The sequence below is a fragment of the Rhineura floridana genome, chromosome 3 (genome assembly GCF_030035675.1).
Source record: "Rhineura floridana isolate rRhiFlo1 chromosome 3, rRhiFlo1.hap2, whole genome shotgun sequence".
Lineage (NCBI taxonomy): Eukaryota > Metazoa > Chordata > Lepidosauria > Squamata > Rhineuridae > Rhineura > Rhineura floridana.
In genome coordinates, this window is record NC_084482.1 from 192,402,277 (window position 1) to 192,430,138 (window position 27,862).

The 27,862-nt window shown below is 41.6% G+C and overlaps 2 protein-coding genes and 1 long non-coding RNA gene across 5 annotated transcripts; 1 reads left to right on the forward strand and 2 right to left on the reverse strand.

Annotated features, from left to right (window-relative positions):
* Window positions 1–334: 334 nt before the first annotated feature.
* Window positions 335–5,510, reverse strand: LOC133380913 (uncharacterized). Of its 2 annotated transcripts, none has more exons than XR_009761581.1 (4): window positions 5,421–5,510; window positions 4,634–4,762; window positions 1,048–1,133; window positions 335–707 (listed from the first exon to the last, which is right to left on the reverse strand). It is a non-coding gene; the product is annotated as an uncharacterized LOC133380913 (long non-coding RNA). The 2 variants fall into 2 exon arrangements; XR_009761580.1 differs by having other exon boundaries at window positions 338–707; window positions 1,048–1,109.
* A 3,061-nt stretch (window positions 5,511–8,571) lies between these two features.
* LOC133380908 (histone H2A-like) lies at window positions 8,572–9,998 on the forward strand. Its single transcript, XM_061619122.1, has one exon. The coding sequence runs from the start codon at window positions 8,882–8,884 to the stop codon at window positions 9,344–9,346; it is 465 nt and encodes a 154-aa protein (XP_061475106.1). The 5' UTR covers window positions 8,572–8,881; the 3' UTR covers window positions 9,347–9,998.
* Window positions 9,999–11,403: 1,405 nt separating this feature from the next.
* LOC133380905 (zinc finger protein RFP-like) lies at window positions 11,404–23,939 on the reverse strand. 2 transcript variants are annotated; one of them, XM_061619119.1, is made up of 6 exons: window positions 23,276–23,938; window positions 22,535–22,630; window positions 17,495–17,713; window positions 17,195–17,217; window positions 12,742–12,774; window positions 11,404–11,626 (listed from the first exon to the last, which is right to left on the reverse strand). In XM_061619119.1, exons 1-6 carry the CDS (start codon window positions 23,705–23,707, stop codon window positions 11,494–11,496), a joined length of 936 nt encoding a protein of 311 aa, XP_061475103.1. In that variant the 5' UTR covers window positions 23,708–23,938; the 3' UTR covers window positions 11,404–11,493. The 2 variants fall into 2 exon arrangements, with proteins under 2 accessions (XP_061475103.1, XP_061475102.1); XM_061619118.1 differs by lacking the exons at window positions 11,404–11,626; window positions 12,742–12,774 and adding an exon at window positions 16,049–16,253 and having other exon boundaries at window positions 23,276–23,939.
* Window positions 23,940–27,862: the final 3,923 nt, after the last annotated feature.

Here is a 27,862-nt window from a genome sequence, read left to right on the forward strand (position 1 = left end):
ATTAATTGAAATGTTTATTTTGACTATGGTTATGACAATAAGATTATCATAATTAGTAATGAGATGGATTAATCGATATGCTTATCTGGAAAAAAAAATTGATAGATATATTTCTTAAAGAATTGAAACCTCTCTTTGACTTTTTGTGGAAAGAATAAAGTAATGTTTATGAGATTTGATGATTAAGTAAGATAACTACTGGAGGAAAGTGATTTTATAATATGACTTAAGAGACAGGATTGTTATATATTATAGACTTATAACTGATTTGATCTTTGACAAATGGGAAGTCAATATTTTACTCTTTATTTTTTATTTTTGTTTTTTTTTTCTTTTTTTCTTTTTGTTTAACTATTTTTGATTTTGTTTTTTGTCTTTGAATGTTTTATGATTTTGTCTTGTATGTTTTATGAAAATCTGAATAAAAATTATTGAAAAAAAAAAAAAAAGCCATGTGCCAGCCTCTTGGTGAATTGCAGAAAAGGCGGCATGTTGAGCACCATCCGAGAAGCCTTTCGATACTGGTGAATGGACTGCAGTGGTGCCACTCAAGGATGGTGGCAGTGGCAAGGCTCCTTCCATCGTCATGGCTAGTAGTGTGATTATCAGCCTGCTGAGGGACACTCTTATCCCGTGGCTTGCTTGTCCTTGCCAGTTTTTGAGAAATCTTCATTGTTCTAGTTGTGGACAGTGGGACTTTTATGCAGCTGTAAGAGAAGGCAATAATAAGATTTCAGTTTGCTGCTTTCCCATATAAATATGCCCAAAGAGGCTCACAACAAAAATGCCAATCAAGAAAATAAACGCTCAAATACCAAATCATTTCAAAACATAATTTGACAATCCAGATAACTCATTTTGATAATATAAACATAATATTTTGAATTCTTATAAAAATAAGCTCTCAATCATTTAATCCGTTAATATCAAAGATAATAAAGCAGTTCCAGCACAATCATATATTAACCATAACAAAACCTGCAGACATTGCATAGCAATAGCAAATAGTATAAAACAAAGTGTGTAAAAATAAAAGTCACACAGTACCTAGCAGTTTGATCATATATCTGTTGGAGAATTCTTCTCGCTGGGATCTTTTGTTGGGGGTCCTTGAACAAATTGGAAGACACAGGCTTGGAGCAAAAGGTAGGCCTTTATTACTTACAAGCATATGCAGGGTCAGCCCCCCACCCCCAAAACATTCAGGAGAGACTGCACTGAGTGCAAGCTCTTTTATAGAGTACAGTTACAGCATGTGACAATGATTTCACCAATCTCATGAGTTCCTGCCCACCCAGCATCACAGTTCCTCCTCTCTACAATTGTTCCATATCAATCAGAAAGCATTAGCTAACTCCAGTGGTGATTCCAAGATTCTGTCAATCTCACTAATGTCTCCATTGTCCTACTGTCTTTCAAAGACTAATGAATTTTGGTTCTAGTTGGAACAGTTACTATTGTGAATATGCTTTCAAGCATACTTGGTACATTCCATATGCCATTGTGCCTGATCAGTCAGGCTGGACCAGGTACACCTGGAAATATTTGGACAAGTTCCCTGAGTTAAGTTTGCCTCAACTCGGTGTTTGGGAATGTATGAGCACCCCCAGTTCTATTCCTTTGCCATAGGGGTTCTTATGTCCTTATACTTTTCTCAGAAATCCCATTTCCTTACTTATAAATACATAGCTCAAGAGAGGGGATTATTTAAAACACTTGAGCTTCATTTTGAAGCCACACAGACTAAGGAAAAGACTGGGTGACTGGTTAACTAGTATCTTTCAGCTTCAGAGATATATAGAGGAGGCAGGCCACCCCTTTTTCTTAATGAAAACACCACCTTTTTCTTAATGAAAACACACTTATAAAGTTGTAAATATAACACACTCGGTTGTTTTAAAATCATTATAAAATCTCACTATTTCTCTTCATTAAACATTTGATTATGCTGTAAAACTTTCTTTTCTCTAGATGGCATTATTGCTATACTCAGGAAATCATCAAAGCAATATAATTTGTCAATCCTGACTACACAGGTTATATGCTGATTGGGTTTGAACAATAGACTAATTAATCACTTGTCAGTCATGCACTGGCCGATTTGGCAGGAACCCAAGAATTCAAACTGTTTACTTTGTTTACTAAGTTTACTTAGATTTTAGGATTCTCTGTGAGCATGTTCTCAACAGGCCTGCAATTCAATGCTTATTCCTTATGATATAAAACATATAACTTTTTAATATCTATAATTATATATGTGTGGATATATAAAATTCCCCATTATATCACTGTATTAGTAAATCTATACTATAAAGTGTCTAAAAATTAAACCATACACATTTCACAGTATAAATTCCCAGATTAATGCCAGTGGAAGAGCTGATAATCTAGTGATTTTCAGGCTTTACACACGGAATTGTGTGCTGGGGTGTCTGGCAACAGGACAGGCTTTTAAAATGTACACTCCATTCACACAGGCCCAGGGGTCCACAAATTATGGATGATTCCAACAGCCAGCCACTATTTGTCCTCTGGCACATTAAAAAGATGTGGGAAGGCAGAGGAGTAAGCCTTCTGCTTTACGCCATGATCTGAAGGCATTTGGAAACGGAGAGGAATTCTTGCTTCCAACTATCTGCAAAGCTCAGCATGTTTGTGTGTGTTATGTACCTTCAAGTCAATTACGACTTATGGTGACCCAATGAATCAGCAACCTCCAAGAGCATTTGTCATGAAGCACCCTGTTTAGATCAAATGAGTTGATTGTGGATAAGAGAAAAATCAACTCATTTGAAATGTGTTGGGGGAGAGCTTTGTGAATACCATGGACTGTGAAAAAGACAAATAATTGGGTGTTAGAACAAATTAAACCAGAACTATCAATAGAAGCTAAAATGATGAAACTGAGGTTATCATACTTTGGATACATAATGAGAAGACAGAATTCACTAGAAAAGACCATGATGCTGGGAAAAACAGAAGGGAGTAGAAAAAGAGGAAGGCCAAACAAGAGATGGATTGATTCCATAAAAGAAGCCACAGACCTGAACTTACAAGATCTGAACAGGATGGTCCATGACAGATGCTATTGGAGGTCGCTGATTCATAGGGTCGTCATAAGTCATAATCGACTTGAAGGCATATAACAACAACAACAACACTTTTTTCACTGTCTAACTTTCACATCCATACATAGAGATCAGGAATACTATGGTCTGAACGATCCTGACTTTGGTGTTCAGTGATGCATCTTTGCATTTGAGGACCTTTTCTAGTTCTCTCACAGCTGCCCTTCCCAGTCCTACCCTTCTTCTGATTTCTTGACTACAGGAATACCCCACTATACGGACCTTCACTTTATGGACACTTGCAAGTACGAACATATTTACAGTAACACCATTCCTGTTTATGTACGCTTGCTTCTCAAGAATGGACACTTAACGGCATGACACCACCATCAGTTTCCAACTACGAACTTTTTCTTAAAATAAGGCCTATTGTGTTTATTTTAGTTATAAATACATTATTTACATCAGTTACGCCCGTATGTGATTATTGCAATGCAGTATATGCATCGATAAATGAAAAAAGGTACTGCTTCACTTTAAGTACATTTTCGGTTTACATACTCGCTCTGGACCCATTGCGTACGTTAATGCGGGGTATTCCTATATTGTCTCCATTTTGGTTAATGACTGTGCCAAGGTATTGATAATCCTTGACAAGTTCAATGTCCTCATTATCAACTTGAAGTTACATAAATCTTCTGTTGTTATTACTTTAGTCTTCTTGACATTTAGCTGTAGTCCTGCTTTTGTGCTTTCCTCAGCATTCAGCATTTTTGTAACAAATGGAGCTACAAGCTCTTGAACTTTAAGGTTCAGGTGTTCCTAGATGTAGAACTCTTTCCTATCAAGTATGTACTTCCAGAATAAAGTACTGTAGTTATTTCTTATTTTAAAACTTAAAGTCTCTGTCTGACTAATTCCAGGGAAGGTGTAATCTTTAGCAAAGATTCAAATACATAAAGCTCACTCAAGACGCTTAAATACCTAATTTCACTACTCTGCAACAGAGAGAGCGAGGACAGAGAAATCTCTGTTCTGCTTAATAGTGTTGCAAACAAAAGGTTCAGGGGTAGACAGCATGGTATATGACTAATGTTAGAATTAGAAGACCTGAGTTTGAATCATTATTATGTATTAAATTTATATCCCACCCTTCCTCCCAGTAGCAGTCCAGGATGGAAATCAAAAACTCCATAAACACTCTAAAACATCTTAAAAACAGATTCCAACACATATCAAAACAAAACATCCCTAAAACACATTTTAAACAAGACATCTTTAAAAAAAAACCTTAAAAAACCCTTTTAAAACTAGCTTAAAAAGCAATTCCAACACAGACGCCAGACTGAATAATATCTCTACTTAAAAGGCTTGTTGAAAGAGGAAGGTCTGCCAAAGATTTGTAGAGCAGTGAAATAAATAAGGTTTTAAAAATATATATGCTACTTGTTGTGAGGATTAAATACAACCACAGAACATCGGAAATGCAGTTACAAAACTGCAGTAAATGAGAGATTCCCTTATCAGAAAGTAGGATGCAAGAGAAAATTCACAATATTACTTACTTCCTGAGAGACGCACCGAGCTATCGGAACTTTTTCAGCTGCTACTGCTCCACGCAAATGAGGAAGAGCTAATTGTAGGTTCAGCGATAAGACCATCCTAATTTGAATATCACTCGGTGAAGTTGATAACTATTGGGTTGCAATGGATGAAATACAAAATGGACGCTAGTTACTTTCAGAATGTTTTCAGCATTTTCAGTTTTCAATCTGGTCAGACTGTGACATGGTAGAATAATCCCTCCCTGCTTTTAAAAATTTTTTGAGGATGTCGGTTGGTTAGTAAGAACGTTTGGGAGGGAAAGTAGTTGTAAGATTGAACAGAACGTTAACAACACATGAGGGAGGGAGGCGAAGTCTCACTATGGGATTCCAACAGAAGCTTTGAATTGTTTCAGTACAATTAACAATATAGTGTTTGTAGTACTGGGACAATACAAATCTTCTGTTACGAAACCGAAGAGAATCCTTAACTCCCCCAAGACTCAGAATAGGTTTAAGGATCTTCACACGGTTGTGGAGCATTAGAGTTGCCGCCTTTTTCTGGCAGGACTCTGGTACCTTCTAATTGCGGGGCTACGGGCATAAATTCCACAGGCAGGTTCCCAACTATTTTGTCGCCCAGGAAAAGCTATACTAGCTGAGTTTTCTGCCTATACTTGGTTAGGCTGAGAGATTGTGTACTTGTCCAAAGTGTTTCATGACAAAAGCGACGGTTTGAATCTAGTCTAAAATAAGAACACACACACAACTTTAAATAGAAAGAAAAACTTCTGAACATATTTAGTACCAATCTTATTTTGGCATGCGCACTTAAGGTTAAAAAAAGTTTCTACACCAGCAGAAATTAACACTCCATCTCCGACCTTTTCCAGTCTTCTGTTAGGACTGACTAATAAAGGGCGTGAACCGAGTTCCTAGAAATGATCTTCCTCATTGGCCGTTTTCAGAAACCAATCAATACCAACACTTTGAATTTTCTACCCCGTCCTTTTGGTCCACCCTGTCATGGCAGTTTACAACGATTTGGCTCTCTTGCATCCAAGGATAGTATAGATTATTTGCTCTCTCATAAATGTTGCCTCGTTAGGAAGCAGCATTCCGGTTTATTAAGATTAGTCCGATCGATCGCCCAGGCATAAAATTACATTGTCTGAAAAAAGTGGTTTTCATCTGCTTTATTTCTGCAGGGGAGAATAGAAAAATACCCACATACCAAGGTGGAATCAAATGAAAATCCGGAGTCAGCTTGGAACGGCTAAGACAACTGAAAAGGGGGGGAGGGGAGTTCAATAAGGAAGATATCGTCGTAGAGATCCCACAGATGGATATTGCATTTGGGTATAGTCTCGGAAGTCGTGGCTTATGGTTTATGGCAAAATGCAAATGGACTGCCTTCAAGTCGATCCCGACTTATGGCGTCATGGTAAACGGTATTCAGAGGGGGTTTACCATTGCCTTCCTCTGAGGCTGAGAGGCAGTGACTGGCTCAAGGTCACCCAGTGAGCTTCATGGCTGTGTGGGGATTCCAACGGTCGTAGTCCAACACCTTAACCACTACACCACACTGGCTCTCAGGCTTATCTATGGATTCATTGAAATGGCGTTAGTGTGACCATCACTCTGCACTTTTAAATTCACATTTCCGCAATACTTTATTAGGACCAGCCAACATATCACAAAATGGTCTGTAAATTAGAAAATTTGCACAACTCTTCATTATGCTGAATAATAAGCAAAACGAAGGTGTTGCGGGGATGTTTTGATGTTGAAGACACAACAAGCGAGTCTTTTTATACACACATACACACTTCGGTTTTTGCTTATAATTCAGCCTCGATGGAGAATTCACGCTGGATTCTAAAGGTAGGTTCCGAATGTTCTACAGCAAGCTCCAATAAGAAAAACACAAATTTAAGTACAATAACAGCAAGTACATACCGACACTTCACAAGCTCGCTTCTTTTACCGCCTTGGCCAGAGTGGTTACAGAAGATCCCGATACAACTGAACTCACATTAAAATTGGTCTATTCAACTAACTACACAGGTACTCTTGAGAGTCTCGTGTCTGTATAATAGGAGTTCTTGCATTTGCATAGCATGTGGCATAGACGTCCTCTCATCCTCAAATGTGAATGTTAACTCCTGTCTCTTTGAGGAGCAATGCAATTTAACACGTCTATATAAATTGTTCATTGTAATGCTTTGTTTTTAACCGCATTTCTATAGCTTTATGCAATTTATAATATTAGTAAACAATAAAAATTGTTAGTAACAACAATAGGTTATTAAGACCTATTGTCAAGCCAGTCTTTTCCCACTGAGTCAAGGAAGAAATAAGTACCAAAGGAAAACGTCTAGTACCAAAACCTCACCGGTTAATTTGGGTATCCAGGAATAGAAGAAGGATGTGTGGTGGAAGCAATCTTTTAACTACAAATGGGAAGACTGGACGGTGAAAGGAAGACAGGATGTTCTGTGATTCCATGATATGGAACTAATACAAGTCGCTTGGAGTCACTTCTGTGAGGAAAAGCGACTAACAAATAATAATAACAGATACTAATGTGGACTTGGCAAGTGATACATTATGAAGATCTGGTCTTGGATAGCAATAGGAATACAATAACAGCTATATGTTCATGGCGGTGGCTAATACGTTGGAATTGTGACTGGAAACGCGCTTGGTTTACATCCCAAGTGGAGTGAACCCAGAGTTTCCTACAATTGTTTTGTCGTAACTGTAAACCTTTCTAGACTTGTGACTGCTGTAGAAATCAATTTACCTTCCTGACATAGAGTTGGCAATTTGAAATCCTTTTCCAGATTTTAGACACTCAACCAACTAACTAGGAATCATTTAAGGATAACGTTGTGTGAAAGAAATCAGAGATATTAAGCACTGTATCCATACAAAGCGATCCTATCCATTAATAATGAACAACAATTTATTTGTCGCCTAGGAACAAACGTCCAGGAAACTTATGTACGCAATTAAAACAACAATCAAATATAAGATTGAAACAATACCCCCCAATTTAAAACACAAATAGCAATAAGCGTGATAATATTTCCTCACATCTCACTGTATTCAAAATACAAAATACTCCAGGTAAGTGGGCACAGGATTGAAGTTTTAATATCGCTTTAAATAAAAAAAATGTAAGTGCAGAAGAACTGAGGGATTTAAGTTCAATAATTGGAAAGAAACACTTCGGGAACCTAATAAAGTGAAACTGTAGTTCACGAAAGCTTATGCAAGAATGTATTTGTTAGTCCTTAAAGGTACCGTAAAGACTGCTGTTTTTGAAACAGATGAGAACGTGGCTCCTCATCTAGCTATATATTATATCTGCCGTTAACCGTTACGGAAATAGAAGTGTTTAAAATTCGTATTTGAACTCATACAAGGTATAATGTCGGACAAGTGTATATTTTAAACAGAAAGATTATGACGTTATCCTAACAAATGTTATTTGTTGACAACCATCTTTTTCATTTCTGCACGTTATTATTGATTACATCTTTGATTTACAACGTCTCTCAAGGAGAGTACCTTCCTGTGAGGCGTAACTTTTTTTTTAAGCTGGCAAGCGAGAGGTGTAGGGAAGGAGAAAAGGCGGGAAAATGAGAAGCAGTTAGCCACCATTTCCCTCGCGTACCCGTCAGAGGCACAAGAATATCAAGTCCCGCCTCTTTCGCTTTTTCCACCACAGCCTGGGTTTCTTCAACCTTAGAAATGTATGCTTGGGAAGTGTAACAAGGAATTATCATCAGCAATTTGCATAACAAACTCATGGAAGGACCTTTGGAACTTTCGCGCCCTGGAAACGTATAAGCAAGGGAATCAGCTGGAAATCGTATGGGAAAACTTGCAAAATCTGCCCAGCTGCCATCAATATTATAGAGAAAGTCTAAAGACATGCTCGAACACCAACAACTTATATTAGAACAACAGCAAAGAAGGATCAGTACTGGTGTCAGATTAATAGGATAGCCAGTTTTTTTTCCTCCCCTGTATCATATAGATATTCATCCCCCTAAAACGAACAACAGAATTGTTTTTTTCCTTTAGGATAATACTCTTCTCTTATTGGTTTAAAAACAGAATCCTTATTTTTATTGGTCTATTAATCTTCGACCAATCGCAGTCAGCGAAGCTCTATCAAGAAATGTATAAAAGGGCTCTAGTGGAAAGATGCGTCGATTTTGTTGTTACTTGTGAGGAAGAAGTTAAAAGATTCTGGCGATGTCTGGTCGTGGCAAGACAGGTGGAAAGGCACGAGCCAAAGCGAAATCTCGTTCTTCTAGAGCTGGGCTGCAATTCCCTGTGGGCAGAGTTCATAGGCTCTTGCGGAAGGGAAACTATGCTGAGCGGATTGGAGGTGGCGCTCCAGTTTATTTAGCTGCTGTGCTTGAGTATCTTAGCGCTGAAATCCTAGAACTCGCTGGTAACGCAGCGAGGGACAACAAGAAGAGTCGAATCATCCCACGCCACTTGCAGCTGGCTGTGCGCAACGACGAGGAGCTAAATAAGCTGTTGGGTGGTGTAACCATCGCGCAGGGTGGAGTCCTGCCCAATATCCACGCAGTTCTGCTGCCTAAGAAGACTGAAGCCCTGCATAGTGCTGCCAGCAGCAAGCCGACTACCAGCGTTGGCAAGTCTGCAAAAGTGGCAGCCAGGACTTCTACATCGCTTGTTTTAGTAGAGTGAGGGGGGAAATGAAATAACCCTGTCCCGGGGGACAATACTGAGACCCAAAGGCTCTTTTCAGAGCCACCCACAAGATTTATAGAAGAGCTGGTGTGCTGCTAAATGAAATCTAAACTGATTTTATGATATTGACCAATACTTATAAAATACAGTAGGGAAAGGTTTCATAGGTGCCTTAGGCTATGTAAAAATGACCTGTAGGGTACATCAAATTTTAATGGCACTGCTCACAACTTGGGGGACTAGTGCAAGGCCTACACAACAAAGCAGGGAGGCTCAGCACATTCCTGCCTCATCTAGAAGCAACCCATCTTCTAATGGCATGGGAAGAGCTACCTGGCTTTTAATTAGCCATGTAAGGGGCCTGCAGCCAGTAGCACTAGTAGCTTTCCAACTTGTATTTTGAGAACAAATTGGTTGTAAGAGACCGTCTCTGCAGAGGGCTCACCTTTTCTCCAAGCGCTACACAGTACTGGCAGGTATCTGGGGGATTTATAATAGATCATTAAGAGTTTCTGACCCAATTGTTTTAACAGGGCTCCTGCTGGGAGAAAGGGTGGGATGTAAATCTAGTAAATAAATAAAGAGCCTGAGCAGGTCTCTCCCCTTAGGCTGCTGAAATGATGAAAGCTTGGAGGGAACCAGGTGTGGATCATGAGAAAGGACTACTAGCTCAGTTCTGGAACAAAAAATACAGGGTGAGCTGGTGCTGTCTGCCCGTATTTATTGATTGATTGATTTATATGCCGCCCTTCCTCCCAGCAGGAGCCCAGGGCGGCAAACAGAAATGCTAAAAACACTTTAAAACACCATAAAAACAGACCTTAAAATATATTAAAACAAAACGTTAAAAACATTTTTTTAAAAACGCTTTAAGAACATCTTTTTAAAAAAGGGTTAAAAACATAAAAAAACATATATTAACAAGCAATTCTAACAGACGCAGACTGGGATAGGTCTCAACTTAAAAGGCTTGTTGAAAGAGGAAAGTCTTCAAAAGGCGCCAAAAAGATAGCAGAGGTGGCGCTATCTGCCCCCCCACCCCCATCCCCAGCTCACTCTTAAAAGAATTTATATATTGCTTGGTTATAAATAGATCTGCTAAGTGGTTTATAAAAAATAAAAACCTTAAACTTGACAATCGGATGGTTAAAGGAATTCGCTATTAAAAATATTTCAAATCGACAATAAGGTAAACACATATCGCCTTTTACATGTCTGGATAGGGTTGTGTGAACTAAAACGCTCTCAGTAGGAGGGAACAAAAGCACAGTGAAGATGCCTGCCGGATATCTATACGCAGGGGATTCCAAAGGGTAGGTGCTGCCTCGATAAGATGTTAAGTGCTGACAGAGTCTCTCTCCTGTTAACCTACGCTAACCTCAGTTTTCAGGTCAAGCCCAAGGGAAGCCCCACATAGAGTGTGTCATAGTAATGTTTTGCACCAGGATCCTGTTTAATAGAATGGGTTCACCAGTAGTTCTGACAAGCCTATGAAGCTGGCTTACCTCTGAGAAAGACCTATTTTTCTTACACGCTTCAGTGGTTTGATGCCTTCCCCACCCTTGTGTTTGAGAGGCATAAGAAAATACTAGCGCTTAGAGAAATATTGATGCTTTATTAATTTTTCACTTAAAAAGATACAGCTTTTTAGATATACAAACAATCATATGAAAACGTTACCCGGTAAGCAGCAACTTAACTATAAACCTCCATCCTTCCTCTCTGCGATATGGCCGGAGCACAACTAGATTGGGCTAGCCTCTCTAGCAAGCAAGCCATCCAAAGTTGGCTCCGTGTTTCAGTTATGTAATTTTATCTGGGCTCCGTATTTCAGCACCATGAAGAATGGAAAGATTCTCTCCCCAGTGAAAGCAACTGCCGTGAAAGTGGCAATCAAGTCACTGGAACTGTCATCAAAAAATGCCACCCGCCCTCCCTCGTAGTCCAGATAAACGCAGATTCTGCTGAAGTCTCTCCGCCAGGGCAGACAATGGACTTCTGAATTCAGAGCCCAGATCCCGTCATCCAGGCCGACTGCAACGTCACCTTTCATTTTGAAAGATTCCTTGGCAACACCCACAGCCCACTGTCCACCCCGAGCGCTTATCTCTACCTCCCAGTAATGCCTTCCTGAGGCAAAGCCGTCACAGCCCAGCACGCAAGCGACAGAATCGGTGTCTTGAGAACCTGCGACTAAACCTCCATGCTTTGCGCGCTTTCGATTCTCGGACAGTACTAGGTGCGGATGTGCTTTGGTTGGATCCAGAGTCACGTTTGCTTGTGGAAAAATAGAAAAAACTCCGTGTTAGAAGCCAGCGCAGACTTGGAGAGACATCTCTAGCTTCAGGTGGATTCTCGAGGGAGCAACAGGCAGCACAGGAAAGTTCTAACTGCACCGTTGGAGTTCATAGGCGGGCATTCCAGTGGAGCGTTCCAGCTTCTCGCACTGTGTTCAGACTGGGTCTGAATTTACAACCCGAGCGTGCGTAGAGTAAGGCATGCTTCGGTCCACTGAAATCAATGGACTTAAGTACACTTTAGCTACATCAGATGAGGCTGTTTATTTAATAGATTTCTGGGGCAGAATATGAATGTTAGTGAAATACATGCTTTTCTATTACACTGTCTCCGTTCAGGGGAAACGCTTTACCCAGAGACAGGAAACTGAGTTGTCAGAGAAAGAGGCTGACGGCACAGAACGAAGCCGACACAGGAAGTGATGAACAAAGGTGCATCCCTTATCGGTGGGGTCTTTTCAAAGCTATTGGCCTGTCTAGCCACCACAAGCATGTAGCTATTTCTCATTTGGCACAGGAGATCTAGACATACGTGCTTGGGATGCTTCTGTTTTTGGTAATATATCCCATTTTTGTTGCAGTTGCAATGAAATATATAGTCTTTCTAGGGAAAAAAAAATTATCTCTTACCACCACCAAGATCAGCAACGTCTCCAAGTGCTGTTCAATTTAAACGAATGTCATGGGTGCCTATTGGACAGCATTCATATTTTCACTAGCCCAAGTGGCAGCTTTCCCTCACCTGTGATGGGGCTGTTTTGTTTTAAGTATATACATAACGCTTTGTCTCTAAAAAAGGTAATCTTGCAGTGTGCAAGAATGTTTTTGTGGTCCTTTTGCCTCCCACCTTCACCTCACTTGCTTAGGAAAGGGCAGAGCTGTAGGTGCAGTTGTAAAGTTAGGTTTTTGCGCTACTGCTGTTACAATGGGGCTGGCACAAATCACACGCAAAAAAAGATAGGTGTGTGTTTTTGAAGTGCCTGGATAATCCTCCCCAATCCTGGAGAAAACGGAAAAGCATTCTCCTTTTAAAAACGAGAGAATTAATTTGCATCTGTGCTTTTAATCCCTTATATGGAACCTAGCATTATTTACCTTTTATGGCCTTTGGTTGCAATGGTAGGGCTTCTGGAGAAAGAGGGAGGGAAAGAAAGATGATAGGTTACAAGTTTTTTTTTCTTTTAGTTGTACTTTAGTTAGTACTAAAGTTACCTAAAGATAGGACAACCATCCATCCAAATACAGCAGACCTGGTTTCTACCTGTAACTAAATATATTGGCACATCCATAACTCAGTATTCACCCTACAACCCCATTCACACCATATATTTATTCCACTATGATTCTACTTTAAGCTGTCATGGTTTCCCCCAAAGAATCCTTGGAGGTGCCGAGAGTTGTTAGGAGACCCCTATTCCCTCCACAGACCTCCAATTCCCAGTGTTATCTGGGAAGAAGGACTGACCGTTAAACCACTCTGACAATTGTAGCTCTGTGAGGGGAATAGGACACTCGCTCCTAATAGCTCTCAGCACCTTTCATAAACTACACTTCCCAGGATTCTTTGGGGAAAGCCATGAGTGTTTAAAGTGGAATAAATGTATGGTGTGAATGTGGCCTATAGAAGTATTTCAGAATTGCTGAAAGCTTGCAGTTCAAGTCACAGGCCAGTGTTCCAGTTCACACTGAGTTTTAAAAACAAACAAACACACAAGCAGCAAGAGCTCCACGTTGCAAGACCTGAATCCGATTACAGAATTTGCCCATCAGAAGAGACTGAGTCTTCAGGACAAGCTTTGAGAAGGAGTGCAGCACAGTGGCGGAGTATCTGGTTCGTATGCAGAAAGTCCCCAATGGTATCTCCAGGTAGGGCTGGGAAGGACTCCTGCCTGAAACTGCCAGTCAGTGTAGACAATACTGAGCTTGATGGACCAAGGCTCTGACTGTCGGTATAAGGTAGCTTTCTATATTCCTAGGCAGCGTCAAGCAAAATCAAAAAGGGGTCTTAGCCGTGCTTTGCACGGCTCCCTCATCTTAGAAAGCATTTCTTAATTTTCTCCACTGCCCAAACTGTAGGCAGCACTACAGGAGAAAAGGATAGGCATGAGAAGGGACCAGAGGGCAGTGATTAAATCCCAGGTCCAATCCCTGGCATCTTTATCATTTATCTTTAGCTAAGACCAGGTAGCAGGTCATGGGAAGGACCTTTGCCAGAGATCCACTGACAGCCAAAACAGTCAGATCAATGGACAAATAGGCTAGCCTAAGCACTGAGCAGCTTTCTGTGTTAGTTCTCAATTGAGCATCCCTTTCCATACAAACCCTGGCAGAACAGTCACCCTTCTGGTCACTGCCACAGGAACTGCGGGAGCCAAAGCAGCAGCCGAGCTTTCTGCATTTTCCTGCTAGCAGATCGGCTGGCTCAAAATCAGCGTGCCTCTCCTCTTCCAAATATTCCTCTTCCCTCAGAGGGCTGCCATCACCTCAAGTCTCTCCAGGCTTTTGTTAAAACTTTTGGGACTTGGCAAAGATATAATCAATTCTGCAAACCATGCATGTTTTGCTGGATTGGGTCAAAGATCCATCTAGTCCAACATCCTGTTCTTACAGTGGCCAACCAGATGCGTATGGGAAGCCCGCGAGCAGGACCTAAACACAAGAGCACTCCCCTCCTCCAGTTACCTGCAACTGTGGAGGTAGAACATAGCCATTGTGCCTAGTAACCCTAGTAATTCCTCCATGAATTTGTCTAATCCTATTGCAATGAGGCCAGATGCAAGAGCAGGACTCCTGAACGCTGAAAGCTTATGCCAGAATAAATGTTAGCCTTTGCAGTGCCACATATCTCTCTTTAGTGGGATCCACTGGAGAGGCCTTACCTGCACATTTTCTAAGTGTATCCTGCACAAAAAGGCTTCTTAGAGAGAGATCCCACAGCTTCACTTATACCAGCGTATAGAAGGGAGTTTAGGCAGTCAGAGCTGCATCTGCTCAAAATGTGCTCTTCTTTAAAGGTGTAGAACCCCTTACCTCTGCTGCATCTGGCCATGCTCCCTTGCTAAAGATACAAATGAGTGGCACAATGTACATTTATTTCATGTGTTAATTTAAATTTTTTAGAATGAGGATATTTTTGTACCACAGCAGTTCACCGTTTAGGATGCAACAATTACTGAGATAATAGGAATCAAACTGGAAATTAAACATACACATTAAAATAAGACAACAGCAGCGATTAAAAAATAGTAGGAAAGGAACAGTTTTAGGACAGAAGTACCTTAATTAGATCTAAAGCACTTTAAATATGGTTTCAGTTCTGGTTCCCACAAATGAAAAAAAAAGGATGTTTTAGAGTTGGAAAAGGTATAAGAAAAGGGTAATCAAAATGACCAGGTAGCTGCAGGAACTCTGTGATGAGAAACTATTGTAGCGTTTGGGGTAATTTAGTGTTGGAAAAAAGCAGGTAAGGCTGTAAACACACTAGTTGCCAGATAAAACATTTCCATTAGCCACACCTGGAGGGGGAATGGGTTGATCTACCAATCAGTTTCAAAATCTCTTTGAAGCCAATTAAAAATGCACTTGAGCTGGTTTTACAGTAAAAAGGAACGGGGTTTGACTAATGTTGTCTACCCCCATTTTCAGGAGAGAGGTGGCATCGCACTGGAACCGGCAGAACAGTGAGTTTGTTTCTCCCCTAGGTGGAAGGGGGGAGGGAGAGAGAACATGGTAAGAGCTGGTATGTCGCCAGACTCCATCATCCATCATCTCTGACTATCTCTCTGACTGATTGGAGTTGGTGCCACAGGTTCCCCACCCTTGATATAAAATTATTCATTGTGGGGAGAAAGTAGACAGAGACATTTATATTGGAACCTGTAAGCCACCCGGTGAAGCTGAAGGTTGGGAGATTCAGGAGTGTACATAGATTCACAGTCACATAGTTATACCATGGAATTTGCTTCCACAAAATGTGGCGATGGCTGCCTGGCTTGGATGCCTTTAAAAACTGGATTAGACAAATCCATAGATGATAAAGACTATTAATGGCTGCTAGCCATGAAGGATATACGCTACCTCCAGGATCAAAGGGAGCATGCTTCCGAATGCCAGTAGCTGGAAAAGAGCAGTGGGAAGGGGTTGCCACTCCCTTCTTGCTGTTTTGAGGGCTTCCTACTGTGGGAAACACGATGCTGGAGTAAATGGGCCTTTGGTCTGATCCAGCAGGGCTCTCATGTTCCAATTTAAGCACCAGGGCTTCACCCAAGGAAGCTCCAGAAGTTGTAGATTTGCAATGTATTGATAATTCTCTTAAGAAGTCTACTAGTTGCATCCTCATCCCCAAACCACAGATCCTGGATTTATTCTGGCATAAGCTTTTGTGGACTAGATGAAACAGACTCTAGGCTACGAAAGCTTATGCCAGAATAAATGTTAGCCTTTGCAGTGCCACATATCTCTCTTTAGTGGGATCCACTGGAGAGGCCTTACCTGCACATTTTCTAAGTGTATCCTGCACAAAAAGGCTTCTTAGAGAGAGATCCCACAGCTTCACTTTCAGCTCAGGTGAACCACGGTCAGGATCTTGAAATGCATCTGCTCCAAATCTTGAGGGGAAAAAAAAGTTACTTGCCAGCAAGAGTCAAGGGAGAAGAACAACAAGGAATCATCAGATATATATGCTTAAGAGGATATGCTTGTTTCCCACGTAAGTGCATGCTGGAAGGAGCTTTGGAATCTGTTTACAGCATGCACCCAAAGCACATGCATATAATATAGTGATTAAGAGCATAGGAGTGTATTCCTTATACAGAGTCTGACCATTGGTCCATCTAGATCAATATCGTAGTCACTGACTGGCAGCATCTCTCCAGGGTTTCAGGCAGGTGTCTTTCCCTGCCCTACCTGGAGATGCCAGAGATGGAGCCTGGGACGTGTGCAAAACATGAGCCACAGGCCCCTGGTTTGAATCGCATCTTAGCTATGAACTCAGTGGGTAACAGTGGTAAAATCCATCTCAGCCCTTATTTATGATGTGTAGGAAGCTAACAGTAGCAACAACCACACAAGGTAGGCTGCATGGATTGCTATGTAAGTATTCAGGGCACTTGACATACAATTATTTTTATTTATCACTTAAGAAGCACCCACCGTTTTCAAGTACTGTACAGAGATCTAAAGCTTAAGATAGCCCCTTTACACATTCTTAAAAACTAATAAACATGATACAAAAGGGAATGGGGGGAAATAAAACAAGAAAATTCCAGCACAAATTTTTGCGTACTTAAAATATTGCAGGCTAACATCTGCATTAGGTCCTTTTTTTAAAAAAAACTACAACAACTGCATTTTAACCCACAGCGATGAAACTCAATTAAGGTTTTGCCATCAAATCAACTGGATGCAGCCTGTGTCCTTATGAATTTGGTCCAGCACAAAAAAGACTTCTGTGTTCTCATCATTGGATTTCATCTTATTTTGTCCAATGGCATATTGTAAAGGAAACATGGACTGAGGAGAGAGGGGGGGAAAGGGTAAGATTTCATACTTGCTGATGGTCTGTTTGATGTCCTGAAAGAGAAACACAAAGGGAAAGATGTAAGTCTCAGGAAAGATTTAACTCTATCATTTTATGTTCCTCCCCACATGCTTTGTTCTTCACCGGAGACCCTACTCCAAATTCCTTGCTGGTCTGAGGCCCAAGGTGTGGCAACATGGAATATGGCCTTTTTAGTGGTGCCCCCCCCCCATCCTGTGGAATGCCATCCCGGATGAGATTTGCCATGGCCCAGCACTTCTTATGGCCAAAACTAGGCTGCGCCATCCAAGGCGCTTTCAACTTTCTCACCTGCAGAAATTCAGAAGCTGGCTGTTCATACTTGCTCTCCAGCTCAGCTATTTGCTTTTCGATACTGGTGATTTCTTCACAGAACTCTGTAAGTTTGTTGTCTAAGTCTTTCCTCATTGATGCAGCAAGTTCTGTTAGGTTAGCCTGCAACCCCTTCATCACTTGACAGAGTTGCATGTATTCTAGCATGATCTTCTGGGCTCCACCTTCCATAAGTTTCTGAAAGAGAAGGCCCAACCCAGAAATAGGGGAGCACAAGTTTATTTGCTCCCTATTTTTCTACACAAGATACTCAAAGCAGCTAACAAACTCCATATATTAAACCGTGAAAATGGGTAAAATCACAAAAACATACATAAACAGCAGATAATGCAAATTTCTGAAAGACCTAGCCAGAGACTCAAAGCCTGCTGGAATAAAGAGTCAACAACTGCCCTTTGAAAAGTGAAGTCAGGTTTGGGCAGCGATGGCTGATGCTGTTGATGCCCCCACCACAATCTTGGATGATGGCAAGCATTTGTGCACAGCTTGCATACCCGAGAGGATGGCTGCTGCAACATCATCCACAGCAGCATTGTGTCACAGGGTGCACACTCCATGACCTGATGATATTACAAACTGCTACACCCACCCAGCCCCAGCAGCAGGGGCCCCTCTCAGCGCTGGGGGTCCTTGGCCAATGTCCATCCTGGCCACTCTCTGTAGCCAGAGCCAATTACAAGAGGAACCAGCTAGTCATGATTTTGCTCCCATCATCCTCCCTGCTGAATTCAACAAAGGCAACGCTGAGGGCATATATCCATTGCATGATAATGTGCATGCAGTGCTTGTTGCAAGTGCCTTGTTGGGATCCTGCACACATGCCATCACCTGTGTTGTCCCTGTCCCATTCTATGCGTAAACCTAAAACGCATTCTGCTGGAACTTTTATAACACATATTGTGCCCGCAGATGCATTTCTCAGGCGCTTGCTGCATCCAGGTGTACACAGAGACCGTTTTCTCAGGTCACCTCCAATTGGGGCAGTCCTACTGACGTTGCAGGGCTGTGCCACATTTAACTTGTCTATGAATGAAAACAGGCAAAATAGGAAGCAGTACACTAACTTAGCCGCCTCTGTATACCAATAGATATCCCTTCCCTGTATATCAGTATAGCAACAAACCAGTTTCCAGCCCCTCCCTTTCGAAAGGCTGCAAAAAATAAATAAAAATGTCTGTGGAAATACTAACTGAGGGGAAGGGGAGTTTGACAACATGGAGAACAGCTGCCACTTTTGATGATGTTATCGCACGAAGGTGCATCCAATTGCAAACCGTTTTGTACAAAAGCACTCTGTGAAAAAATGACCCCTGTGCATTTCAAAGGCTATGTGTGTTCACAGCCCGAGACTAAAGCAGAGGCGACTGACAGCCAGTGCCACCCTCTAGACTGGTTATGAGTATGGAGGCAGGCAGTGGCCGGCTGAGGGAAGACTGAACTTGGTGGGCAGTGCCCCATTTGCCCTAAAGGACCAGCCTCCACCGGCTTTGAGGGCTGGGAGAAGAAGAGAACTTAAATGTCAAACTAGGTCTTCTCAGAACCAGGCTTTCAGCCTCAAAGCTCAGTCCTGGAACATCCGAAGCAATAAAGTTGTGATGGGCAGGGCCATCACCAGTCTCTGGCACCTCTGGTTTGAAGGGACTCACAACTGGGCAGTGGTGCCATCTGGGCAGGAATTTTGGGGCAGGCACTAGGGCTTGGCTCATTCGAATGAGCAGGGGAGTCCCCCAAATGCAGTAGGGGGGTGGTTAACCATATTTTGAAGTAACACACATTTAGCATTTGAAGAGGGTTAGAAGACCATTACATCCAAAGGGTTGTATTCAACTAAGTTCTACTCAGGAAATCAGTGAATCTAAGTTAGTCATGCCTATTAACTTCACTGGGTCTACTCTGAGTAAGAGTAGCTTTGAATACCACCCAGAATCTAACATTTCCTTATGATACCAGTGGAGGTGAGAAAAGAGTGCTTTGCCTGAGAACCTAGAAAGCTGCTGCCTGGAGACCAGGAGTGGGGAACCTTTGGCCCTCCAGCTGTTGCTCAACTACGACTCCCAGCATCCCTAGCCATTGGCCATGCTTGCTGGGGCTGATGGGAGCTGCAACTTAACATTTGGAGGACCAAAGATTCCCCATCCCTGCTGCAGACTATGATCTTAGGGTAGATGAGCTAAAACAGCCTTTACCAATGTAGTCCAAAACATCTGAAGCGTGCTACAACTCGCATTAGCCTCAGTTGGCACAGCTGTGCTGGCTGGGGCTGATGGAATATATGACCCAAATATGGAGCACACCAGGTTGGCAAAAGCCGTACTTAAGTATAATATCAGCTTACATGAATACAAATAGATACTGTAGTGAAGGCCAAAACATTTCACACAGCAGAGTAACCATTACCAGCTTCTAAGTATTGGGATTAGAAGGGAAGGATTTCCAGCTTAAAGGATGTGGCTTCCAAATATGTACAGCCCCCCCCCCCCCGCTGTTAACTTGCATAACTTGGGGTGCATAAGAAAGTCAGAGACACAACTGTGATGGATTGTACAGCACACAACAATCTCAGAAGTGGCCTGGGCTACAATTCAGTGGTGAAATTCCCTTTTCTGTATAGCTATTAAAGGCACAGGAGCCCTCTTTTTTTCACCTGGCCACCTTAGCTACATTTCACTGGCCATTTAGCATGCCATCAAGGCAGAGTCACAGGTCTGTAAGACTAGATCAATCCAGTATGTGACATAATGGCTAGAGTACAAGTAGCTAACATGGTGCCTTTCAGATGTTGTGGACCCCATCATCCCCAGCCACCATGGTCAATGGCCAGGGACAATGGAAGCTGTAGCCCAGTAACATCTGGGAGGGCTACAGCCAGCACTGGATTAAGCATTAAGCAAAATAAGCACGTGCTTAGGGCACCAAGGGAAGGGGGGCACCACAGAGTTTTTTCCCCTAGCTATCATGCCCTTAACTCTCAACTCTTTCACTGCCACACTCGACTTTAGTCGATTTTTTTGTAATTCTCCTTATTTTTTATATTTTTAACATTAATGGCCACAAATTGCACAACTGAGCATTCATTTTCTCAGCTCAAGCATATTAAAAATCCTAACAGAACAACTGTGCGACAAGACAGGCTGGATGCCTTGTCTCTGCTAAGTATAGAAGCAGATTTGTTACACCAGATTAGTTTTGAGGACTTGATCAAAGACTTTGCAATTAAAAAATCTAGGAAAAAACCTTTTAAAGTATAAATAAAGTTATAAGTAGGCAACAATGTCATTAAGCATTATTTTGTATCTTTTGATCCATGTATGCTGAAATGCTATGTGTCTTCAAGGTTAGAAAGCAATGGAATAAAAGATGTTTTGTTTTGTACAAATAATGATATTTCTCCATTAGAATATCTGTTTTAAAAATTGTCCACCAACATCGATTTCTGTAGAAAGAGGATTTTCAAAATTGAAAATATGCTCTCGAGATCACGTAATTTCAGTAGAGATAATATCAGATCTTATTTTGCCTTATAATCTTTGGGAGGGTGATTAAAAATCATTTTCAATAAATTTTTGTATTTGCATTTTTCCCTTATAACAATTTTATTAAGAAATGTGTAAAACAGTGTTGAAAATCTGCATTTTTTCTGTTGCCCTAGTTATAAGTAAATAATTTGCTTATATTGCTTACTGCTATTTAGTGTTAAATATTTTTTTTTTAAAAAAACAGTTTTTATTTAATATAATTGTGGGGTCTGACCTGGAAGAAAACTGAATTTTCAATCTCTTATTTCACCTTCAGCACTTATTGAGTCTTAATGTCTTGTCAGTTAAGCAATGGAAGGGCCGAGGGGGGCACCATTGTTGGGCTGTGCTTACGGCATCAGATGGCCTTAATCCGGCCCTGGCTACAGCTTCCCCCTGAAGCTACTACCAGGGTTGGGCCCTCTGTTCAACTAATCCAGTTCTGTCTACTTTGACTAGCAGTTCCTGTCCAGGGTCTCAAGAAAGGAGGGGTCTTCTACATTATCTGCTACCTGATCGTTTTAACTCAGCCTTGCTGAAACCCACCAAATGGTTTGGACTACAATTCCCATAATCCATGACCAGTAGCCATACTGGCTGGGGATGATGGGAACTGTAAACCAAAGCATGCGGGGGGGGGGGGAATGCCAGGTTGCAGAAGACCATTTTAGCTGAAGGTGCCTGGAATCAAATATTTTGCATGCAGGGCATGTGCTTTGTCACTAAGGTATGGCACCACCATCCAATTTTTTAAGAGAAAGCCACCCCATTTCCCTTCAGCAGAGCTTGTCTGATGCTAAATGTTAGCCTAAAATTGAAACACCTGCAGTAACCTAACTTGAGTTCTTTGCATGATTTATGCCTCGGGGGGGGGGGGGAGGCTCTTGTGCTTCTAACAGCATGTGGCTGGCAGAAATCCAACAGGTTAAGCCTTTTCTAGTATGTAAATATCACATGGGAAAAGTTCGCCTGTTGACCTTCTGTCAGGCATCTTATTATTTATTTATTGTTATTTATTCAATTTATATCCCCCCCTTCCTCCCAAAGGAGCCCAGGGTGGCAAACATAAGCAAACTGATTTAACAAAAAAAAGAAAAACATTCTGCAACAGTTAAAAACATTTCAAATACACAATTACAATTCAAAACACTTTAAAACACAGTTAAAACATTCTACAACACAGCTTAAAAACATTCCTTCATCAGTGATCTTCAGGCTGCCAGGAACAGTCCCCATGAACCATCAAATGCCTGGGTAAGCAGGAATGTTTTCAAATTCCTCCTGAAAGTCCATAGTGATGGAGACAGATGCACTTCACCTTATTACTTGTGTCCCCCCCCCATTTGTTTTTTTGGCCCTCTGCCTACCTGCAGAAATGGTCACAAATACTACTTGCACGCAACCCCCCCACAGCTTTGTGATGGGGGCTGTTAACCTCTAGACACCCCCTAAACACCACACCAAACGATTTAGAGGTGCATACCACGAGGTTTTGCCTTTGTCCCCCCACTTCAGAGAAATAGCTCAGAACCACTTCTCGCTGCTTCTTTTTAACTTCCAGTAGTGTTTGGATTTCATCCTGAAATAAGATATATAGAGATAGGTTATGTTTTCAAAGAGTCAGCTGATACAGTGCTCAGTTCTGATCTGCAAGAACCAACTTGTGTGTGCTCCATCTCGACCATATATGTTTCTGAATTAGCCACTTCGGTCAAGTAGGGGTTTGCTTAGAAACACAGGGAGCTGCCTCATACCAAGTCAGAAGATTGGTCCATCTAGCTCAATGTTGCCTACATTGACTGCCAGAGGCTCTCCAGAGTTTCAGACAGGGAGTGTCTCCTAACCCTACCTAGAAATTGAATCTGGTACCTTCTCCATACAAAGCAGATGCTCTACCATTGAGTTACAGCCCTTCCCTAGGTTGCTTGCCAACTACTTTGAAGAGAAAAAAAAACCCTACCCAGCCTCAACTCTCTAACCTGCAACATGGGAATATTCACAGAACTAGACAGCTTCCCTATGAACATTTACCCTTTACTTTCCACTCATCTGAATATCCATAACTACTCCTGCTTCCACAAATGGCATTGCATCCATGCTAGAACATCAAGGACCCTAACACTACCCCTGCAAACAGAGACACATGCTGTATTTTTAGATTCAAACAAAGGAGAAGTTTCTCCAGAGCTCTCAGGCAGGATTTATTTGCTCAACCTCTTTGTACCTTGTATGTCTCAGCAGCTGGTTCCAAAGGCGCAAAAATGTGACTTGCATGAGCGCTGAGTTTGGTACACTCGTAGCAGAGAAGTACTTGGTCATCCTTGCAGAAGAGGTTCAGTGGCTTCTGGTGGACCTCGCACAGACTAGCCATTTTCACAACCACTACGTCTTGCAGCCGGCACTGCTTAAGAAGGCCCAAGATATTCCCCAACTGTCTGTTTGGCCTGATATTTACACAAGTAAAAGTCTGCCTGCATTGAGGACAAGATACATCAGTCTCAGAGCCTTGCCAGCACTGGATAATACAAGCATTACAAAAATTATGCCCGCAATCTAAAATCACTGGTTTCGTAAAGATCTCTAAGCAGACAGAGCAGGTAGCCTCATCCTGGATGCCTTCTACTACCTTCCTGACATCCATACTCATGAAGAGCATCCAAGCTGCTCTCTTTATAGGCGCTCCCCTTTGACTCAGTTAAGATTAACCAAGACATTCCTCTGCTCAGCCAAAGAGCACCAACCAATCCACCGTGAGCAAGCATCTGCTGGAATTTCTGATTGGCTCATTAAAGAGAGAGGCCATGGAAATGTCTGCCGCTCTTGCTCCGTCTCAATTTTCAACAGCATCACTTGCATATTTGTGGACCTGGAGATTTATAATGTGGCCAGATGGAACCTAGGCCAGGGTTCCTGCACCTTTAATAGCTGTAGAAGAAGGAATTTCAGCTGGTGTGGCTTGCATGACAAGGTACACCTGCTGAAACTTGCTCTACTACATAACTGTTAAAGGTGCAAGAGCCTTGTCTACTTTTCTAACTGGCCACCCTAATTTGTAGGGAGCTAGGAGGTTGTAAGGAGGGCTAGGGCTAGGATTTGATCTGCCCTTGCTGCCCTGATGACAGCTAATTTTACGTGCATTGAATTGAAACCAGACTGGGCTGGCTTAACCATGCTGTTGCCTGCTACTAAGTACTCTGCAGAATGGGACTTTAGTCCAATCCTGGGGGCAGGAGACACTGCTTTAGCATAGTCGTTTGGATCCCTGCAGTATCGTCTGTTGAGAGTGTTGACTAAGCTGAGAGCAATGCTGTCAGGAGTCTAGACCAAGAGGCTGGACTCCTAGCAGGGGCACCCAAGGCGGAATGGTCAAAGCTGAGACACCAGACTAAGATGCATCCAACCTCAGAGGAAGGCAATGGTAAACCACCTCTGAATACCTCTTACCACAAAAACCCTATGAACAGAGTATCCAAAATGCAACACGACCGAGCTACTGGGGAAGAACAAAGGACAAGTACGAGTAGTGCTGTGACTAATGATGCAGCTGGGTCAAAGCCGAAAGGAAGCCCAGAGGCTGATGCGCACAGTTGCGAAAGGAGAGTTCAGAGTTGTACAACGCACACAATAGGAACATGGAATGTGAGAAGCATGAACCAGGGAAAGTTAGCAATTGTCAAGCAAGAAATGGAACGCATCAACATTACAATACTTGGTGTAAGTGAATTAAAATGGACAGGAATGGGACATTTTCAATCAGGCAACTACAAATATTTTATGCAGGAAATGAGAAATTAAGAAGAAATGGGGTTGCTTTAATAGTGAGAAGTGATGTAGCAAAAACAATTAGGAGCTACAACGCAAGGTCTGAGCGAGTGATATCAATGAGATTAAATGGGAAACCTATTAACATAACCATCATCCAAGTCTATGCTCCAACGTCAAACACAGAAGAAGAGGAATTGGAAAGATTTTATGCAGAAGTACAGGAAGAAATTGATCATACACTAAAACAAGATGTGCTGATAATCCTGGGGGACTGGAAGAACTAGGAATTGTGGGGAAATGGGGCTTAGGAGACAGATGAAGCAGGAGAAAAACATTGAATACTGTGACACTAATTTGTTTATTGCAATCACATTTTTTGAGCAACCAAAAAGATGGCTGTACACGTGGACATCACCAAATGGTCAATATAGGAATCAAATTGATTATATAATTGGTAGCAGAAGATGGAGAAGTTCCATACTTTCTGCGAAAACAAGACCAGGAGCAGACTGCAGTACAGATCATGAACTGGTCGTATCAAAAATCAGAGTAAAGCTAAAGAAGACCAACACAGCAATCATAATGCCAAAATACAATTTAAATAACATCCCAGAAGCATATAAAGATCAAATAAGGAACAGATTTGAGGCTTTAAACTTAGTTGACAGAGAACCAGAAGAACTATGGACTGAAGTCAGAGACATTATCAGGGAAGAATGCAAAAAGACAATACCTCTAGTTAAAAAGAGAGAAAGACCTCAATGGATGACTGATGAAACTCTTAAAATGGTTAAAGAGAGAAGGAAAGCAAAAGGAGGTAGAAACACGGTCAGAACCCTAAATGCAACTATACAGCGACTAGTATGTAGGGACAAAGAGAACTATTACAATAGTTATTGTATAGAAATAGAAGACAACAAAAAGGGAAGAACAAGAGCCCTGTTCAAAAAGATTAGAGAAATGAAAGGGAAATTTAAACCAAGAGGGGGGATGTTGAATAATCAACAGGGGAACACACTGACTGACCAAGATGAAATAAAAGGAATACGGAAGCAATACACTGAAGAACTTTATAAAAGAGATGCCAGGATGACAGATTCATTCAGAGGAACTGTATGATGAAGAACCAGAAATTTTAGAATGTGAGGTGAAAGCTGCTCTTAAAATACTTGGAAGAAACAAAGCACCAGGAACAGATGGCATACCAATAAAGTTGCTACAAGCTACTGAGACTGAATCTGTCCAAATTTTGACAAACATTTGTCAAGAAATATGGAAAACTAAACAATGGCCCACTGACTGGAAGTGTTCAATATACCATCCCAATTCCAAAGAAAGGGGATCCCAGGGAATCAGAAATTATCAAACTATTGCCTTAATATCCCATGCAAGTAAAGCATATATGGAGCAAGAATGCCAGATGTCCAAGCTGGATTTAGAAAGGGACGAGGGACCAGAGATCATATCACAAACATACGTTGGATTATGGAACGGAGCAAGGAATTTCAGAAGAAAATCACCCTGTGCTTATAGATTACAGCAAAGTCTTTGACTGTGTAGATCATGAAAAACTATGGAATGCTTTAAAAGAAATGGGGGTGCCACAGCATCTGATTGTCCTGATGTGCATCCTATACACTGGACAAGAGGCTACTGTAAGGACAGAATAAAGGGAGTGAGCCAGGGGTGTATTTTATCACCCTATTTGTTTAACCTAAATGCAGAACATACCATACGGAAAGCGGGATTGGACCAAGATGAAGGAGGTGTGAAAATTGGAGGGAGAAATATCCATAATTTAAGATACACAGAGGATACCATACTACTAGCAGAAACCAGTAATGCTTTGAAACGAATGCTGATGAAAGTTAAAGAGGAAAGCACAAAAGCAGGACTACAGCTGAACGTCAAAAAGACCAAAGTAATGACAACAGAAGGTTTATGTAACTTTAAAGTTGACAATGAGGACATTGAACTTGTCAAGGATTATCAATACCTTGGCACAGTCATTAACCAAAATGGAGACAATAGTCAAGAAATCAGAACAAAGTTAAGACTGGGGAGGGCAGCTGTGAGAGAACTAGAAAAGGTCCTCAAATGCAAAGATGTATCACTGAACACTAAAGTCAGGATCATTCAGACCATTGTACTCCCAATCTCTATGTTTGCATGTGAAAGTTGGACAGTGAAAAAAGCAGATAAGAGAAAGGTCAACTCATTTGAAATGTGGTGTTGGAGGAGAGTTTTGTGCATACCATGGACTGTGAAAAATAATTGGGTGTTAGAACAAATTAAACCAGAACTGTCACTAGAAACTAAAATGATGAAACTGAGGTTATCATACTTTGGACACATAATGAGAAGACATGATTCACTAGAAAAGACAATCATGCTGGGAAAAACAGAAGGGAGTAGAAAAAGAGGAAGGCCAAACCAGAGATGGATTGATTCCATAAAGGAAGCCACAGACTTGAACTTACAAGAGCTGAACAAGGTGGTTCATGACAGATGCTCTTGGAGGTCGCTGATTCATAGCGTCGCCATAAGTCATAGTCGACTTGAAGACACATAACAACAACAACAAATAAAAATCCTTGCAGGTCAAATGAAGTTGCCAGTGCCACCTTTTTAAATTAGTCCTGCTGTTGCGCCTTTTAACATAATAAGTGCAGTAGGTGAAACTTTTTGTTACATGGAGGTGAGCATTGGCAAACACTTCACTGGCTACCTTTGTGTGCATCAGCCTGTTGTTAAAAGAGTCAGGGACAGAAAGACAGTGGCAGCTTTCAACAAGGAACACTTTGCTAACCCCATGCCAGAAAGCATTGGCCATGATCCCAGACTGAAAAGGGCTATTCGTTTAACCACCATGAGGCCCAGAATACTGTATTGACTGTGGACTGGACAGAACCAACACATATTGTCTGGGTGGGGCACATATACTAATATATGCCAGTAGCTGCTTTCTGGATCATCACCCTGGCTGAAGGGTACATCATACCATGGCATTGAGCGATCCACTGGGACTGATGTTCTGAGTGTGTCC